This window comes from Dermacentor variabilis, chromosome 1 (assembly GCF_050947875.1).
Source record: "Dermacentor variabilis isolate Ectoservices chromosome 1, ASM5094787v1, whole genome shotgun sequence".
Taxonomy (NCBI): domain Eukaryota; kingdom Metazoa; phylum Arthropoda; class Arachnida; order Ixodida; family Ixodidae; genus Dermacentor; species Dermacentor variabilis.
Genome location: NC_134568.1, coordinates 73,972,703 through 73,993,075, shown reverse-complemented (window position 1 = coordinate 73,993,075; position 20,373 = coordinate 73,972,703). Strand labels below are relative to the sequence as shown.

The following is a 20,373-nucleotide window of genomic DNA, read 5'->3' as shown; positions in this document are numbered from 1 at the left end:
CAAACTTTTTTAAGAGTGTAGGCACGTGTAGTTGTCTGCGTATTTCTTTGTAGTCTCCGCCTGACGACATCGTCTCCCCTTGGAAAACCGAAGCCTCTTGTTAAAGCGAAAAGGCTTAGGTGGGTTAGGTTTTGAAACCGAAACCAGTACTCGTCGCAAATAACCTATCAGCATCGTCGTTGTGCACGCGCGCGGACGCACGCGCTTCAAGCGGGCCTGGGTCCACGCATTCCGTCTTCCGTGCCCTGCTGTTCGAACGCTGTTTCAGAGCTGTGTGCATCGCCGAGGGGCATTCATATATTGGTAATCTAATCTTTTATTTCACACGCCTCTTGCACTTAGAGTGCTGCAGCTCTCCCCCCCTCCATGAAGTTAATCTAGGAAGTTCTGCTATTACCGCGAAACTTGAGTTTATGGAAGCAGTGACAGTTTTGATTCTTTGTTCCTTCCGTGATCGATCGCCGGTGCCATGCTGAAGTATGATCCAGGGTATCGCCTTTGCCTTAAATTTACATATCTAGATGGTGTCATTGAGTGAGTGTAATTTTTCGCGATCGCACATGAATGTAATCTCCTGGCGAATGTGTAGTTTCGTGGTGTCTCTGACGCCGCGGTCTTAGTGTGCGTGTGCTGTCCACGCACGCGCACTTTGTTAAGGCGTAAACTGTCTGCGAAACGTTGACGTCGCTTCAGTTCTCGGAAGGGTTTTAGTAGACATTCCAATCCGCCTAGCTGGCACTAAATCGTCACCGCGTTGGGCAAAAAATATCCCTATATATTACTTGGGCAGATTGGCACTGGAACGCGTTCCTAAAGATGGCGTACGCCCTTTTGAGCACGATCTCAAAAGCTTCTTTCTCGTATTTGCCCGACCTTTGTGCGCATATGCGAGAGAAAAATATGGAGCCTCGGTGTATTTTCCTTCTTGATGCTTGATTGTGCGCGATCGAGCACGATCGGTGTTCCCTATCTCGGTCTCGATTGGTTCCTTTGCGCAAGCTCGAGCCATTGCTATCCAGGAATTCGAACGCGCTCGATCGAAAGTGCCTCTTATATCACTGGTGTGTAATTTGCACAGACGCAACACTTATCGAATGTATATATCTGTTGCGTCTCTAGATGCCGTGGTTGGCTGCCGACGATTTAATAAACTCAAGGAACAAGGCACATATTAACAGACAGGCGTTCAGGCGTCGGGGCGAGCGCTGGCGGAGGCGTTCGATCCGTGAGGCGAGTTCGTGCCAAAAGCGCCAGTGCCTTCGTGCGCGCACTTTCTTTCTTTACTTTTTTTCTTCTTTTATTCCGTTAGCTCGCCTTACAGCATCAAAAGGAAGTGCGCACCTCATCGTTGTCTTCTTCTGGCGACTTATCATTAACATAATCAACATTTAGATGCGTATCTTCTGGGAAAAAAAAAAACCGAGGGCACCTAAGCATGCACTTATGACAGAAATGTGAATGTGAAGGCATTCATGTCCAGTTAAATGCCGCTGTGTGGTCCTTTGAGTTATGAACTCCTCGTGGGCAAGTGAAGACATTGAGGCACTTGGCCAATGGCTCCTAGCTTGGCAAAAGGCTGGTGTGCTTCGAACTGTGACATAATATGCAACCTTGCCCAACTGCCATAGAATCTAATGGGAATCTTGGGTTGGCACGTTATGATTTGGCCTTATAAACTGAGGCCATGCCGAGGCACAGTTAGAACGCAAGCGATAGCCAGCGTGGAGAAGGAACACGCGGATAACACAGGCGTCCAAGAGCAAGGGTGATGAGGCGTCGCGACGATGCCCTCTTCCCTCGCGCAACACCTGGCGCATTAATGTAGAAGCAGGTGTTCCCATGCCCGCTCTGATCCGCCGAGGTGCGCTCGTGATGAGGCATCATAGCCAGTGAGAATTTAGGTGCCGTTTTAACACATCGCATTAAGAGCCCCTTGTCGCAAGAAATCCGGTGTCTGCGTCAGACAGTGTTTTGCGAAAAATCATTCCGAACCACAACCATGTAGGCCCTCTGCATGGCTCGGAGGCGTTACTGTACTAATTGAATGCCTCAAAGTAAAGAGTCAGAAAAATCAAAAAGTGCAACCTAAACACAACCTACAGACATGATAGCGTCAGATTGTAATTTGAATATACCAGAAAACATAACTATGTTACGAGGAAACTCAAACACAAACCCCTTTTCCAGCATTTCTACCATTCATAGAGCAGTGCGGCCCGCTTGGTTCCTTGCAACAACACCATCCAGATGTCACTCACCTCCACGCATCCGCAAGAAATTTGTGGTTGCTGGGAAGTGTGACAAGCAGTCAGGGATCTTTGAGTGCTATCGCATACCACTCTTAAAGGCGAAGCTTAAAGGGCCCTGGAAACGGTTCGGAAAAATTTCGTAGATGCGTAGGATACAGCTAAAGTTAATTATTTGCACCACAATTCGTGTGAAGAGTCTCATATTAAGAGAACTACGGACGATTACAAGTTACCCTCCACCATAGCCATGCATTTTGTACTCAACTCGTTCGCCTAGCGACCGGGGCTAAGCTCTGCCTTCACTGGCTCTGCATCGTGATGGCACGTCGTGTCGTCTACTTCCTGTTCTCTAGGAGTGAGTGCGTCAAGCCTCTCCAACCTCTCCACCAGTTGCTTGACAGTTGACCCCAAACGACAGCTATCAAAGCAGCGTGCATTACGAGGATTCTGTTGAAGTGCCGAACGTGTCTGGTATTCCGGTAACCACAGGCGAGCTGGGCGTTTCGATGGAACAGTGGAGGTATAAACTCAAGCTGGTGAAGGAACTTTAGCGTAGACGTGCGTGAGCTGCCTGATCGGTCTCCACGGTCTAGCCACCCATTGGCGCAGAGCTGAACCAGCCAATTGAACAAAGCGTTTATATTGCTCTAACCAAGTGTAAAACATTTTAAACATTTACGAAAACAATGTGTTAATGATTACGCTCCTGCAAAAAATTTACACCAGCAGCAATGAAGAATGCGCTTCGTTACTACTACAGTGTTTGGTAGAGCTCTGTGCCACCAGGTGGCTGCACCATGCAGACCATTCATGTTTGCGCTTCTACTCATCTCGTGAAACAGCACGGTCAAATGGCCAGGCCCTGTCCCCTTGCTGTTGCGTTTACCCGAATACCGGACTCGCGAAACGCTGTTGTGGTAGTAATCTTCCGGTGTAAATTGACGGCCGCAAACGCGCAAATCCTGGCACCGATCAGGTAGCGACAGTACGATGCGCTGCAGCCACTGCGCTCGTCTGCTGCCTTGTAGAGAGACACGATGTCGCAGCTTGCCATATTGCCAGTTGCTACGTTTGCAGCCCACAACGCAACAAAGTCGAATCATGGTGCTCGCGAAAAGACTGAGACCGACTCTGGTCGCGGAGCTCTCTTCAAAATGGAGCACGTTGTAACACAAGCAGACGATGCTTGCTGTGTGCCGGAAGCGCTTAAGTGTAGTGAGAAATTGTTCTTGTGCATTCTCTTTGTTATATTCCTTTTATAGAAACATTAACTAACGTTCAAACTATTACAAACAACATTTGTTCACCATAAAGTTGGAAAAATTATTGATGACGCGCCCTCGGAAACCAGTCGGATATCTCGCCCTACTAATGTCATTAGGGAAAAGGACATCAAATGGGTAGGGGTGGCTTAAAAGTCAGCAGAGTGATGTGCTGCGATCGGCAGCGATGTACATTTTTAAAATCTTATAATAAATTACATGCTTTTTGCGGAGCACTTAGATGCATCAATTAATGATCAGAAGGACCTACTCTAACAACTTCGTACATTTGTACAATATTGTCAAAATCGTTTCAGGGTCCCTTTTAGCGCCCTCCAAATTTTTTCGCTTGTCCAGACAGCAGACGCCGGCTTTTTCGCTCAAAGGGTCATTTGATGCTTTCGAATAAAAGAGAAAAAAAATGCATGTACACATGCATTATTTAGTAGGCCAACTTTAATTGGAACTTGAATGGCCTCTATGAAATTATCTTACCTAATCCCCCCCCCCCCCCCCATTTGATTCGTTTAGAATCATGGCAAGTGCCTGGTTCATATGTATTTGTTTGTGAAGTTATGGAGATATAGCTTCCCCGCGTGAAAGTTTTCAACTCCCTGCAGCGGGCCTTTCGTGCTCTTTCTTTAGATGTACCCCAATTTGTAGCAGAAAGTTATGAGTGCCATCTCGTCTAATTCGCCATCAGGCCCTTCCTGCACGATAATTTCGTATTTCCTCTCTCAGTGGCTCCCGTATATGTGTAATATGGTTGTGTGTTAAATGGATGTATTCATTTTGAATTTGATTTGATCATTGAAGTGCACCAAGTACCTAGAATTGAGAGAAAAATTACCATATTTACTCGATTATAACGAGCCTTCGATTATAATGTGCACGTTAAGTTTTCAGACTGAAATTGAATATTTAATGTGCTCTTGATTGTAATGTGCACGCTGGTTTTCGTATAATAGTACAAAGAAAAAAGTACCAACTGTAGTACCCTTAAATTGTTCTCCCGCAATATATTTTCATGGTAAGAGAGAAATAGTGATTTGTTGGCACTCAAAATAATTTTATTTCATTTTTGCCACAGGCACCTTTCGTCAACGCTGAGGTGGGGTTAACGCTGTTCGAGGTGCGATTTGAGATTTGGATCCACCACACGTTTCAGTTTTTGTTCATGCTAGATTTCAATGTGCACATAATGTTAGCTAATTTTTCTGAAAAAAGTGTGCTTTAGAATGGTGTAAAAAGGGTAGTTTGTGCAGATCGAATGCTTGTCAAATTTTTATGCTGTACATTGACTTCCTGGTACAGGCTACAGGGTGCATGTTTTTTTTATGCTATAAAGAATTTTTACTAATCAACTGTGGCAGATAACACAATTCTAGTCCTTGAGCTGAACTACTCAAAGAAATTACTTGCACAAGAAATCAAAATCTATAATCGGTTAAGAAAATTGAACTAATTAGGTTTTTATCTAATTACTTCAATACACGTATTTCAGTTTGCAAATTGTAGCCAGTGAGTTTGCAAAGTGTATCCACTTGGAACGAATTTTCGGGATGACACCAGTTTTGAGATATTAATTCCCAAAAATGTACAACAAAAAACATGAGTGTTCCATTTATTTTTGTGCTTCAGTGCATAAATGGCATGTTCCTTAAAAAGTGGGACAACAGTGCATTTTTACTGCAAGTTTGATGGTATGTGTATCTAAACCAATGCCATCCTCAGAATTATTTCCTAGCGGATATGCCTTGCAAACTCGCTACAATTCGTAAATTGCAATGCGCCATAATGTAATTAGTTCAAAACTTAAATTAGAGATGGTTTTTAATTGGTCAGTTATACATCTCAATGTTTCGTGCAAGCAGTGTTCACCTCAAGTAACCCAGCTCAATGACTAGAATTATTCTGTTGCCACAGATGTTTTCTAAAAAATTCTGTATAATTTAAAAAAAATGGCATCCTGTATACTTACCCATTGCGAAAAGTACTATCTGACATCTTTATTGCATATTACTTTATTAGTTTTTGTTCTGTCTCAGTAGTTACTTCCTTTTTTTTTTACAATATTGCTATATCTTTCCTTTCTCTCTATTTCATTGCGCTGCACTTTTTTCACAGTTATTAGACATTTGAGGTGCTCCCAGGAAAGCGAGGAAGTTGCTATGTATGCGGCATTTTCATTCCCCCTTTGGTCCTCCTTTATTTATACAATAAATTGTAACTACTATGCTCTGCCTTTTACTTTCAGTTGTTTTCAAACTTGTAATGGCAAGAAGAAATGAATGGAAAAGCTGTTTGACGCACTATATATAATTAGCCTTTTTAAACTTTATAGCACTACTATTTTATTGTTTTATTCGATAATTGCTGGTCACGTTGCAACATTATGGTGCTGGATTTCCTTCAACATGCGACAAATCTTTGGTTATTATGAACTTTTTTGATGCAAACAGTTCAAAACGTGCCAAATGCAAGAGGAAAAAAACAAGACCATAGGAACGATGAGACACGAAGAAGAACAATCAATCAGTCCAGTCAACCAAGTTTATTCCACACAAGATTGTCATCATTCCTATCTAACTATCCATCCTAGCTGTCACCAAATGGAGCTTGGCTTCTTGGCGTAGGGAGTGGTTACGAGGGTTCCTTTACATGGTCACGAAAGTAAGGAGAGGAAGGGCGTCACAAACGGCTTTCACATTTGCCGGTCAGCCTGGTATACAATTGTTGCGAGTCACGCAGTGACCGTCTCACCGAAAGCTGGATGAGCAGCGCACCTGTCGTTCTTTCTGGTTTTACTCTGCGCTTCTCCACATTTGACACTGGGAGCTTGGTCCGGTCCTCTGCTGTTGCTTGTCTCGGAACATACCGCGACCTTCTCTCCTCTATTAACTCCCCTATTATCATGTAAAGCTTTTGGTGAGATGATCAAATTGCTGCTTTGATCTCCACACCCCCTCATTTTCGTATGGGACGGAACCCTTGTAAACACACTCTACGCCGAGAAGCAATGTTCCATTTAGCTTGCGCTTTAATTTATTTGCATTAAAAGTTTTTGTAACTTATGATTTCTTCTGAATCCGGGAAATTTATGCCTGATATACTATGATTGTGGACACTAACTACTAATAAAGCAAAGAATAAATAAATAAATAAATAAAAAGAAGTGCAAGACAAGTTGTTGCAGTTCCACTGTAAGGCTCAGTGACCACTCAATAAATTCTTCTGACTTTGATAACTACAGCTGAAGATAATGAAACTTTTAAAGAATATACTACCTAGTGGATCATCTGGATGCATATTTTTTATTGTTGGCATTGGTTGCATGATTGTAAAAAATTCTTCCTGCTGCAGTGTTCACCTGAAACCTCCTGCCAGCTGCCATGTCCACACAGGATGATGACACTGTGTTGGGCACTATGTGTGAGCACCTCAACGACGCCACGAGAGCCGACAAAGGCACACCTCTCACCAGGATCCAAGGCATTCTTTCCCAACTTCCACCATCAGTCCGGGGCCGGTTAGGTGCAACAACTGAAACCATACGGTTGGTCAAAAGTCCGCCAGGCCACAGAGCCAAGTATCAGGCCACTTGTATAGAACTACTAAGAGAAATGGCAAATACGAGCGATCCCACGCCAAAGGAGGCAGTGTACCGACCAGGTAGTGACGGCATAGGAAATGGACTTCGTGGTACAATCCAAGCCATCAATCTAAGCCATGCATATATATTATTCGGTGAAGGCAATGAAGAGCATGCCTACTTTTTTATTGATAACGTTGACATGTCCCTGCTTCAGCCAGAAAAGAGCCTGAATGACCTGTTTAGTGTCGGGGACAAGGTTCACTTTGATGCCCAGCCAAATCCAAAGCCGACCAGCTACACCAAGTGGTGGGCCACCAATGTCAACAAAGTGCAATGTGCCGAACTTGTCCAGGTCAGCGACAGCAGAAACGAGGCTTTTCTATCCAACAACGATATCGCCGAGCTTCTGCTTGACCCAAAGGAGTTCTTTGCGCGGAGGAAGCTGTTTGGCATCAAAGGCGCATTCTTCCCGAACTCCAAGATTACGGGTCTGGTGTCTGCTGTTGAACCCAACGTCATGGTGCTAATGCCAAACACAGCAGCATACTCCAACGGAAGGAAGATAAGGTCATTGAGTGAGCTGTTCAAGGAGAGTGCTGTCCTAGAAGATGTAGATGCCTTTGTAGACGCCATCGCAGTAGAATGCGACATGTGGGTAGCTATGTTCACGTGGACTGGTGAACGGCCCGAGCACTTCCCTGTCGAGCAGAGCGAAAGCGCGTTTCACAACGGCCTCGCTCTTGCCATGAGCGAAATGCCCACAGGCACTGGTGACCTGGAAGCGGGAGATCTCGGCATCTTCAACACACCTCCCAAGTTCTGCTCCGCTCCCAACATTGCCCATTCGATCGGGGTTTACCCGCACAGCAACCTCAAAGCTGTGAACGACAACAGCGCAATGTGCGAGGTGCAGGAGCCGGAGGGATGCAGGAATGTGGAGTTCTTCACATTCTACAAGAACGTGCACGTGCCCCTCCTAGGTAATTTCAAGAATATCCTCCGAGAAAACGACATCATTCGAATTGACATGGTCGGTACGGTTGGCGGGAAGGTAGAGGTGTGCTGCCGCTTTGTGTTGCAGGGCGAAAGGCCTTCAAACGTGCATCAAACGAGTCCCTCAGAGTCTGGCCCGCTGCTGAAGGCCAGGGTGGTGCAGCAAGTCATCCCTGTAGCACCTGGCAAGCTCAGCGCACTGCCGTAAGTTGTGGAAAGGTTGAATGTGTGGTTCAAACTGCATTTCTGTCGCCATTTTAAGTTATGTGAACCTAGTCTACTTGCACAAACCACGACCGAATGCTAAGCACAGCAGAGCACATTTCACACATAGCAGGCGAACGCTATGAAGGCTAGAGCAACTTGTCTCACTGCTCTATTCGTGACCAAAAAATAGTGCATCACACACGAAATAATTGATAAATATGATGCTACTATGTGACGTGGGTAGCATCGTAGATCGGAACCTCTTTAGCACCGCAGCGTTGCCTGCTAGGTGTGAACGTAGCATACCGAACATTTAACGTTTCATTTCTGCCGTTAGCATCTGACATGAAAATGCCTCGAATTGTCTGCACAGGCTATACCTTTGTCCTTCACCCCATGCATACGCAGTACATGGCTGGATGAACTGCAGTCATCGGAGAGCTTTAGCTGTGTTTTATGTGGCCTGTGAGGCAGGTTCTCTGGTGTGGGTGCTGTAATACAGGCCTAACATTTTGTTGTCTTTTCTGATATATCTAAACATCTTTGACTGAAATCTGTCTGTGAAATCTGAGTCTGTCTGTGAATATGTTCGGTGTGTGTTGAATCTGAAGGTGAGCTGTGAATCTGAGCGACAGAACCTATTTGAGTGAGACAATAATGGAGAAATATCTCCATCCAATTTCTAAAATCAGAGTCCTGTTGCGATGGCAATTCAGCTTCTTTCTCAGAAGCCAAATCGGCCTCGAGATATCGTAACTCTGATTTTTGAAACATGGATAGAGGCTTTGCTTGTGTTGTGTTACCTTTTTGCATACCCCCCCTTCCCTCTTTTTATTAAAATGTGCAATCGATCAGCACAGCAGGCCCACAGGTATAGAATTACGTAAACGGAATGAATAAAGTTGCATCTTTACATATAGCTGACTACACACAACCAAAAGCAGCTAGCTGCAATGCATATTTCTTTATTTGGGGCATGGCTGTATACGGTGAACCACTGTCTCACGGCTATGGACAAGGAGGGTTAGGCAGTATTCCAAGCTGCAACCTTGCTGACATCCAGAAATCGAAAGCTAGCAGTCTGCCTCCAGGACTCAGTTGCTCCAAATGGCCGTCGGCAGATTCGCTTGGAGAGAGATTGGTTGACAAGGAAGATGATGAGCTTGGCGTGTGTTTTGATTGGTGACATACTGTAGGGGTACATGAAAAAAATGCATGCTCTCTGGGGCGTCATAATTATTTCAGTGCAAAATATGAAGATGAAGGCAAGAAATGAACTGAGAGGACTATGCACTGGCTATTGACTGATGCTTTATTGAAAGAAGCATTTTATAAAGATGCCAAGCACCTTCTCACACATGCTCACCATAATGACACGCTATCACACCACTATATATCTAACAAACATACAGTGAAACCTCGTTAAACCGTAATTGGCCGGAGCTTGGAAAAAGTATGCATTAAACGGTAGTACTGCGTAACCGAAATAGCCTGAGATCGCCCTGTTACCTGCGAGAAACGAAACTCAGAGGGAGTGCGATAAAAGGGCAAAAAACGTGCAGTATTTATTCATTTCGCGTGACAAAAGTCTGTTATTTTCGTTTGATGCCGCAGCAGCCTAGCAACGACGACAAACTGCCTTAAGCTCAGCTAACACTCGCATGAGGCTGACGTATAATGTGCAGCTTCTGGCACTGTCGGGCCTGAATCGCCCGTGCTGTCGCTTTCTGTGTCGTGCTCATCACTGTCATTAGGCGACACTCTGGCAATAACAGAGGCAACAATAGCGAAAAGATTATCCTCGAAAAGTTGCACCTCGTAGCCGACATCTTTTCGCAGTTCCAGCAGCACTGCCAAGCATCTTCTTCTTTGCATTCGAAATGCCACACACCGTTGTCAAGAGCAGATTCCTCGTGCGTGCCAGCACCGATATTGTGCCACGCAAACGATTTATAATTTTTCTTTTATGCTGAGTGCCCGGGGTGTGTCTGAGCTCCGTGAGCTCCGGCAGGACGTGAGTTGTAGCTTGCACGACACCACAACACAGGCCACCACTAGCCATCCGCAACGCTCTCTGGCTCGGCACCGAAATGATGTTGTTGTTACGGTGGCTTCACCCTCCCAGGCGCCTTCTGCGTTTGTGCTTGGAGGCCGTTCTGATCTCTGAGGCTTGTTCTGCTTGGCTGACCTACTGCCGTGATTGTGCTACAAGTGCAAATACTACGTGTTAACCGATACATATGCAATAAGCTGGTACGGTTTATGCAAATACAAAACGCATCATCTTCAATAACCACTGAGTTTCGGACTTGACTTTACTACATTTAAAACGATACTGCTGTTTAAGCGGGTACAGGTTAACAAGGTTTTACTTTATCTGCATCAATATAAAATGCTTGTTCCAATAAAGAAACGTCAGTTGATACTCAGTGCACAGTGCTGTAGCTCCGTGTCTCCCCTTCATCTTCGTATTTTGCGCTTTAAAACTATGAATCAATACCTATTATTCCATTCACTATTCTGTGGCACTTATCTTGTCCCCAAGCAATAATCCTCATCCATCTTGCATGCATTTCCTCTCTTTAACACTGCTCATTATCCTTTCAACAATGCTACCGCTTGTTAATAGGCACTTGACGTTCCTGACCTGAAAGTAAAGGGCACACAACATTAAAAAAAGCCAAGCAAGGTAGACGGCATTTATTGGTTTGGGACAAGATAAGCCCCAAAGAGTGCTGACTTTTAGAGTGCAGTCACTGTTCCACATTTTTTTCAGAATCAGAATCTTTAAATTCGTTGTAAAATTTCAAGGTTATAGTATGGGTAGTAACATACAGACAGTGTAGGATTGATTATGAATAATGCGAACCTCATGAGACCTCTTGTTGTTTGTAATGCACATTGCCTGTAATACTTCTCAAAGTTAGCTCGGAAGAGATGTGGCATATTCGTCCAGGATATAAAGTCTGGCGCTTGCGCAACTGTGTGAAAGTGGTTCGAGCTCATTTGTGCCATCAGCTTTCCTAAAAATTGGCACTAGCTTGATCTATACCATTGCGTAGGCAGAAATGACAAAAAGCACCCATGAAGAATGTTTCAAATACCGCGAGTTGACGAGGGAAGCCATGGTGTTGAATGTTCATCTTTGTTTAAGCAGAGAAAAGCAGCTTTTACGACAAGAACATGAATTGACAGTCATTTCGTTATGTCTTGTATAGTGGACGATATAACAGTGGACTTTGTTAACGGAGGTTAACTGGGTTTATTAAGCATGTAGTGTACAGGAATTGATGTAGTTACATGGAGGTACAGAGAGAGTGTTTTGAGACGGGGCCGCCAACCAGCAGGAGAGGAGCGGGAGTGCCAGACGCAACTTAATATGTCGTCTGCTCAGAGTTCATGCAGGAGGAGGGCTGCCGTGACAATGGGAGCGGAGGTTACAGAAGGGGCGCGTGGCCAGTGTGCAACACTGCACTTGCAGGATGGTGGCACCATCTCTCGAGCCTTGTAACAAGAGTTACTTTCTCCGTGTGCGTGGAGATGCTGCGATCAGCATCTAACTGTGGTAATTAAACTAAAAAATGGGTTTTTCACGTTGCTAACACAGCAGTCAGTAAGAACCGAACTTGTGAAGCAATTAAACAGCTCACTTGTCTTTTAGTCTAAGGAGGATATGGTGTCCACGGCAAAGGAAAGTACCTCCTCGCCTGTCCTCATGCATTCGCTAATATTTTTTAATGTTGTGTTTCAGTAAGCGGCCCATCACTACCCTCGGGTCCTGCCACTGGCAATGTAAGTGGTAGGACAAGTGACTTTTGACCTCTGGGCACAATATTTTATTTTACAACATACAGATGGTTTGTAAAACAGACAGGGGACGAGGCAGTCAGAACACCAAAATGGAATAACAGCATACACTGGAATTTTGATATGTTAAAGAATGAGATGCTAGAAAGACGCATTTACAGCGTGCAAAATATGGATGAGAAATTTGAAAACTAGCGTGGAAAGCTCCTGCACTAGCATGTGCGAACAAGGACATGGACAAGAAAAAACATGAATTTACTTTGTCGTAGTGCATACTCATGCAAAAAAAAAAATTTAGAATAATGAGGAACAAAAATAAGTGTTCAGTTTTCTTTGTTCGTGTTTGTGTTACTGTTCTTATGCTTGCATAAGAAATGAGAAAAAAAATTATTTAAAATAAGGAGGAACAAGAATAAGTGTTCAGTCTTGTTTCTTCGTGTTTGTGTTGCTGTTCTTACGTTGGCGTAAGAGTCATGAAACTTCACCTACTAGCCTAGTTTCAAGTATCGCTGAAAGTTAACATGGTACGAGGCAGTAATGTATGTTTAAAAATGTTTGTTTTGGCACTAAAAAGAATCTAATGGTTAAGAGTGATTATTACCGATTGATTTTACTGTAAGGCTTTTATGATGGCGCTGTTAGGTCTTTCACAATTGGTTATTATTAATGAAAACGAAAGTAGAATTTCATTTTCTTGCTATCAGCACAAAGTGAAGTGGAAATGGGAACACCCTGATCACAATGCATGGTATACATCACTGCTCAGAGCTGTAGCCGATTTGTAAGCATGTATGTGCACGTTGGAACACAAGAAAAGTCATTGTTACTAATAGACTCTTTTGAACCTTGTTGAAAAATATTGCTCCTATTTTTATCGAATCTCGTTCTTGCCAAGTCTTATGTTCGGTTACTGCAACCACACAGCAAGATTTGCATGCTCAAGTTGTGTTAGGAAGCTATGGTCTAGGCCACGCATGGAAGACACATGTTGCTTTTTTCATCTGCTTCCCGTAAGCAGAGGCTGAGAGCCATGTATGACTACTTGCCACTGTGCTCGTACTTTGCTATGGTGTAATAGACTCTAACTGACGAGACAATATTGACATGAGCAATATTGATAAGAGCAATGTTGCATGTCCTATGATATTGGTTGTCACTGTTGTAACAGTGACAGCCATATGTGGATGGTACTATGACTGTTTTTGGGAGGAGAGGAAGGGTTCTTAAAGCATCACAAAACTGTAGTTGCAAAACCGTGGTACGTAGTTACAAATGTCACATCCTGCTATGCCAGTAGTTTGGCAGAACAGTGAACCTCAGTAGCACAGCATGCCAGCATAGCAGAGGTGAGGTGGACTGGTGGGACCACGAAAAGGGGCGTTACAGACAAAAGGCAAACATACACATCTGGCTTCAAAGGAAATTTGCAGATCCAATCCAGTGTTTGAACCTAAGTGTTGCAAACCTTGTTTGAGTTGGAGAAGTAGCAGCGGCGGTGAATGACACACATACAGCCTCAATATATATAGAGACATTTAGCGTGTCCACTATTCCGGCAAATGGGGGTGGTTTGGGTGGATTGCCGATAGATGAGGGCATACGCTTGAGGGGCCTGAGCGGTGCAGCCACCTGGTGGCATAGAGCTTAACGAGACAAACATAGAGCTAAAATTGCAGTAACTTACTATGTTCGGCTTTGCTGCTGGTGAAAATTTTTGACACCGGCGCAATCGTGAACACGATTACTGTTACGAGCTGTTAGCTTTTTGTGTCAAAGCATGTGTTGATAAGGGTCGTATGCACGGAGGAATATAACAGATATGCATGTAAATACATTTAAGGCTTCTGCGCCCCTTGCGTCACAGTGGCACATGTCCATTCTGGGGGATTGGCGAAGAATGGGCAACATACCCCATGGCACATATCCAGTTACCCAAGTTGTGTACTTGGCAAGGAAGCACCTGTAGTGTGGAAGAAATAGAGAAAGAAAACTGTAATTTAAAACTGATTGCTTTTCTTCACGGTTAATCTTGTTTCACAGTTCCTGTTCCATGTACGTCAAAATGCAAACACATGTTTTGCAGGCTACCATGAATGGGAAATCCACTGCAGCTGGGCCCCCCCTGGAGCCTAGTCTATGTCTTCTCGGGCAGAAAGGACACACTGGTGCAAGTCTTTGACTCTTCCGCCATGGTGGAAGCCAGAGAGGGGCAGACTATCTGGGAGGTGACGGTCGTTGTGGACTGCTTCTACAGGGACGGCAGGACGGCCGTGAGCAAACTCAACCAAGTTCTCCACAAGGGGGACATTGTCAACATCGACTACAGCCTAACGTTGATATATCGAACAACACAGTGACTGCGAAATAGTTTGTACGTAGCCCGAATTATATTTATAAAATCATGTAAAAACGCATAAGGAACTTGCACAAATCAATCAATGAAGTAATCGTGACACAGTAATACTTGCTTGAAACTTGACACAAAGTATTTGTTTCTTTGGCTGAAGTACTGCAGCACTGTAGCTTGCTTCTTACTGGTAGCGACGTGCTTAACCATGGCATCCACAACGTAGTCTGAACGATCCACAAGCAATAGGCCGGTGCCTTCTATTGTGCCGCAGTAGTGACGTAAAAGGGCCAAGGCAGCTACAGCCTCAGTTGAAGTGGGGAGCAGGCCAATATCAGCGCTTGCATGATCAACCTCAGCAACGTCTTCGTTTGGCTGCTACTTCTGCTGAGATCTCCACGTCCCGAGTGAAACGCCCCCCTCTACACCGCGCCACATCCTCGAACACCAGAGAGAGGACCGGAGGCAATATGATCACCCGCACCCAAATTTAAACAGTCAACAGGCGAGGAGTTGGCGCTGACTTCAAACACACACGCACTTAAACCTACATACACTTAACTGTATTCACCACACACAATACACTGATGAATGCCCGTGGCGCGGTGACAGCCCAAATTTACTGCACATCACTTGGATGTGCCCAAACAGAGCGACAGATATAAATTCCACACAACTGAAAACACAAGATTTTAACACGCAGTGGGACGCGTGGCTTACGGACAAGGATCAGGATAGCCAACTGGCTCTTCTAGACCAAGTCTAGCGAGCCGCTAAAGCAAGTGGAGCCCTGGACTAGGGGCCCCACGGAGCTACTCTACTAACTCTAGAGGACACGCTACCGATAGGGCCCATGCACTGAAATCGCCGTAGCCTCCTCGATAAACTTTCTGCCTGTCAAGACGCCAAGACAACAATTGAGAGGAGCTGTGGGCAGAGCTGCGAACTGCCGCCGCTCATTTCACCGAGTGCCACCGATGTAAAGTGCCTCCGCAACTCTTGTCTGTGTGGTGGCCGCAATTTCGGCTGTTTTTAATTGCTGCGATGGTAGAACACCAATCCACTATTTGACAAGAGCCTCGTTTATAACGCTGCAGAGTACTATAGTAGTGTTTCGAATGCAGTCTCTGCAGGGTCGGGCGCGTTTGCAGCAACTGTAGCGTGAAAGTGGGTTGTGCTTTGCACGTACATAGCAGAGACAAAAACATGAAAGTTTATTTACTGCTGTTGTAGCGTTTGCAGTGAATAATTCATTGGTTACCGTAGGAAAGTGCAGAAAACATGGAAGTCGGCAAGTGTTCTTACAGACGTGATATTTTGCCAAAAAATGCTTGCCAGGATGCTCTATATAAAGCTGGAATTTCTTAGTGTGAGCCGGCCTTCTGTGCACTGTGATAGCATACTATTTTTACGACTTTCAGACGAGTTTTCTCCAGTTCTTTTGCATCAGACGAGTGCTGTGGCCTATGTAAATATTCATACCCAGAAAGCTTTGGACCTTCTACCATGTCCGTGTGGCTTGGTGACCAGGAAATATAGAAACAATTATTTAATGACCAAGAAAATACCGCATGCCTTGAATGAGCGAGATGCGAGTAAATATCTTATTGCAAACACTTCATTGATACAGTTCAGACCTACAAAGTACTGAGGGCTCGTTTTCAATTTAACATATTTATCATTCTTGTTGGTGGCTGCACTAGCATAGTTCACAAACAGTGGTTTGATAAATTTGAAACACACAAACTCAACTACGGTAAGTCCTTGTGGTGCTGGCTGTGAGTGGTCCTGCACTGCAGAAGGCCTCATTTAATTACTGCTGGTACTGCCACATTCAGCAGAGTCTTCAAGGGCTTGTCCAGTGTTGGATGTTCCCGCAAGGCAATATCCACAAACATTCTCAACATCTCGAGAACATATAAATCAGACTGGTACAAAAGCCCACCTCTGTACTGATGTTTAAATGATATTGCGCGACATAAAAACGACACGGACGTGAAAGAAGACGACACACCAAGCGCAAACTTGGTGTGGAAAGTTTGCGCTTGGTGTGTCGTCTTCTTTCACGTCCGTGTCGTTTTTATGTCGCGCAATATCATTTAAGCAATGGATTACCAACTTGCCCGGAATGCTGCTCTCATTATGTACTGATGTCTTTGAATTGACAGGCTTTATCGTCGGAGAGCAACAGTCCTTTAACTCCACTTGTTCTCCGACCACGCGGGCTGCGTACGCGCCGACGTACACAGTTGCTGACACCTGTAGGCTTTGATATATGGGCACTGCATTTTGCTTCATGTGGTATGGCTCTTTTACAGCAATCTCTGTTCACTCCAAAGACTGCATGGGTAGTGAGGCTATTGGAGCTGGCAGTGCATCGACATGACCAAGCTCCTGCTTGTGCAAATCATTGGCGTTCTCCGAAGGAGTCGCAATTCCAGTCTTGTGGAGCTTTTTCAGCTCTGAAATGGCTGAACGCCCATCCAACTGGTCATCGCAACCAAGTAACCTTCTCAATGTCACAATCGCTCAATAGGGTCACTGCTGAACTTTTGTGTTAGCACAAAGCAGAAATCCTCTGAGCCAAGGAAGTAGTGTATGCACGCTACAGTGTAATATGTGGTGAGCAACAATGCTTCACAAATTTAATTTTTTAGGAACTGACAGGGTGAAGTAGAATTTTTCTTGAGCTCCTCGATGTACAATGGCAAAGTTACCTCCAACCATTCGAGAGGACTGTTATCAGCATCATCGTAGTGCCTAACATCGGGGCAGTCCTGGTGAGTGTACTGATGTCGGTAAATGTTCTTCATGAACAAAATTGATGGCCCTGCAGCAGCGAAGTAAGGGTGGCAGCCGTGACCTGCTTGCTCCTACAGGAAATCAAGAGCTGATGTCAGATCTGGAGCCAGCACTTCAACAGCTCACTTCACATTCATTTATTTTATATTGCTTGGAAACACATTTTTCCTGCTCAAATTTCTCACAGGCTTTACTATCCACGCCTTCTGCATCTTGTAGAGCTTCTTTAAATCAAATGATGAAATTTCATCATTTTTCCCAAAATCTCTTGGCAGAAAATGGGATCTTACGTTTTTCGATATGTGACAATAATCAAAGCTTAAAAACAGAAGCGTGTCACTGTCATTTGGATGTTCAATGCGGTACCTTAAAAAACTACTACACAAGACTCATTGCACTCACATTAAACTTGTGGTTGTCGGTTAACAAATAAACAACTTTGAAACGGGTGTCTTTAACCTCCTTCATAACATAGCAAACCAGTTCTGACAGCTGGAGGCCATTTGACTCTTGGTAAAAGAAGTAAGAAACTGGTATTCTGTATGCTGTAGAAGGTCCATTGATCAAAAAACAAAGCAAGGAATTTGCCAGTACAGGCTCACTTGGACTTCATTCTAATTCATGTCTACTTGGTAAACAAAGCAGCCTTCCAAGTTTATTATACTGTAGCTTTAGCTTAATCCTCATCTCGTCAACAATTACAGAGCAAACCCGGGACTGTGGTGCTTCAAGCTTATCACTCTCTGCCTTTTAACCGTGCTTTTATGAAGTCATTGAAGCCGGCATTTCCACAACTGCTCTCTGTGAAGTTCTGTAGTGTGTTTCTGCTGGGTAATTTAAGTAGCTTTTCTAGTCTAGCATGCTCGTAAGCTTTGCTTGACAGATGTCGACGCACTATGCAGTGTCTCACATCTTCTGTCCATGTTGGATTCTTGCGCTGAAAATTTGTAATTTGGTCTCGTAGGAAGACGTACGTGAGATATTTTTGCTTTGCTTGCTCTCTGACATAGGTGACGTCATTAAAATTGCAGTCTTGCATAACTTTACAGACTACACCATTACATCCCTGAGGTCTACGACAAGTCTTATTGCACCAATTGCAATAGATCCCTTAACGTATATCATCTACTCTGGCTGTGCTCGCAAGCTCACATAAACTACGAGCAAGACAAGCGCAAGTTTGAAGAAACAATCCGGAGCAAAGAACTTGCTCCCCAACTCTGGGCTGTCCAGCAGGTCCACGACGCCGCCAGGAAACTCAACCTCCCGGTTCCGTCGTGGGAGACGCCCACTGCAGGGGAGCCCAAAGCTCTCGTGGCCTGCAGGACCTCGAATAAAATTTATTTCCTTCCTTCCTTCCTTGCATAACTTTCTTTAGTTCCTTTTAATAGGAGTCTACTGTCTTATGGAGTCCTGTTCACTTCTTCAGGTCCCTGTGTTTTTGTCGTTACTGTATTTTGCCCTCTCTGTTGTAAGGAGGCTAACACGATGTTGCAACTTGTGTATCCTGGTCTGCAACTATTGCATGGTGATGAAATAATTCCTTGTGTGGAATGTGACTTCTCCACAATGCAAATTCTTGTTCAACCTCAAGAGGTGGACTGCCTTCATTTCCACGTGGTGGCTCTTCTGCTGACATAGGCTCCTGAGAATCTTGCGTACCAAGAACTAGGGTCGACGGTACTGCTCATGCGTAGACGTAGGGTTCTGCGCATGCGCATTACCATTGCCTCTAGTTCTTGTGTACGCAAGCCGCTTGCGTCCCCTAATCTAAAACTCTCTATTGTTGAATACAACTCAAGTCTCCAGTGAAGCCCCACCCACGTCTTCATAACCGCGTAGTACTGTTTCTTGGAGAGGCTTAGTTCGTACTTTGAATTTTCCCTGTTACCTAAATAAGGTAGTAACCACAAAAATTATAAGCGCGCAATTTTACACGTTTTCACCCGTCTAATATAGTGGAATGGTGAAAGCCTAATTTATTGAACTGAAATAAAATGCTTACTTTGCTGCAACTCTTTATTGTCAAGTTTCATGAGCAAAACGGGCTCAGCAGTGAAATGAACTGTACGGCAGACGGTTCAAGAAGGAAATGCTCCGTCTCCATACACTTTACCCATGTCTGTTGCATACCTGATCGCTTCCACCGATGAAAAGACTCTTCAAGGACAGCAGGCGCTCCGGAGGTATCAAGTATGAAGCCATTTGAAAAAATCGGATGACTACGTACGGCTTGTATGCTTCTGTGATTGGCTGGCAGAGTAGCACAAATCCGCGTAGTCCGTGTACCTTGGTTGCCAAGTGCGTTTTTAAAACAATTTTTGTCCCACTATAGACACATAGATTTGAAAATTTAGGCTTGTTGGTTCGTGATCATCGGGTTGTATAGCGCACAGGCTACAACCACAAAAAGAAGGAGAAGACGACGCACACAGCCTAAACTAGGCACTCATTGCCCTCGAGATGCGGCGGCATGTTGCCCAATCTCGGAGACGACAAGACTAAGGTGGTTTTGTCGGAATCCGCCATGAGCTGAGGCTTGAGTGTACACCTGTGCACATGTTGTGGTGTTAGCTGTGCCACTTGCAGCCATATTCTGAAACGATGCACTTTGGCGATAGTTCACACTCAGGTGCACGCTGATTGGTTGTTTTAGCCGAAGTGGATCGGTTAAGAATACGGCCCCCCTGCACTCTAGTATGGTGGTACGTAGTGGCACTATTAAAACCAAGGATCGAAACAGTTCATTGATCGAAACACCTTAACCGAGTGTGCCATACCTTTTCCTACTGTACAGATTTCCCTTCCTCCTTTTTGGTACTTTAAGAACCAACTTGAAGAAGAAAATCATCCCACCTGCGACTTCCATTCCCCAGACCTACCGGGATCTCAGTCAAGCAAGCATGAAACAGCAGCCGATCGCGTGTGGTCAGCCTAATAAGGAAGGAATCCCTGACCCAAGCCAACCTCCAGGTGACCTACATTGCCTTCAGAAGCTAAGCGCAGCGCTTATCGTGCCTTCATTCTTTAAGACTACATGCGTGGGCACACCACGAAGCCTTAACAAGAGCACTGCAAAAGGAAGCCTGGCTGGGGCTCTGTCTCTAATGG

General features: G+C 44.7%; 1 protein-coding gene across 5 annotated transcripts; it reads left to right on the top strand.

The window, feature by feature from the left end:
• Positions 1-256: 256 nt before the first annotated feature.
• LOC142579524 (uncharacterized) lies at positions 257-14,530 on the top strand. 5 transcript variants are annotated; one of them, XM_075689843.1, is made up of 5 exons: positions 257-303; positions 2,603-2,738; positions 6,875-8,303; positions 12,058-12,098; positions 14,197-14,530. In XM_075689843.1, exons 3-5 carry the CDS (start codon positions 6,904-6,906, stop codon positions 14,244-14,246), a joined length of 1,491 nt encoding a protein of 496 aa, XP_075545958.1. In that variant the 5' UTR covers positions 257-303; positions 2,603-2,738; positions 6,875-6,903; the 3' UTR covers positions 14,247-14,530. The 5 variants fall into 5 exon arrangements, with proteins under 5 accessions (XP_075545958.1, XP_075545983.1, XP_075545975.1 ...); XM_075689868.1 differs by lacking the exon at positions 2,603-2,738 and having other exon boundaries at positions 6,875-8,086; positions 8,188-8,303; positions 14,197-14,267; XM_075689860.1 differs by lacking the exons at positions 2,603-2,738; positions 12,058-12,098 and having other exon boundaries at positions 6,875-8,086; positions 8,188-8,303.
• Positions 14,531-20,373: the final 5,843 nt, after the last annotated feature.

Bases quoted from the DNA above. Each gene is read 5' to 3' on its own strand.
- LOC142579524 (XM_075689834.1), top strand. From the start codon at position 6,904: ATGTCCACACAGGATGATGACACTGTGTTGGGCACTATGTGTGAGCAC. The intron at 8,304-12,057 runs GTAAGTTGTGGA...GTTGTGTTTCAG, and splicing joins GGCAAGCTCAGCGCACTGCC to TAAGCGGCCCATCACTACCC. The intron at 12,099-14,196 runs GTAAGTGGTAGG...CATGTTTTGCAG, and splicing joins CGGGTCCTGCCACTGGCAAT to GCTACCATGAATGGGAAATC.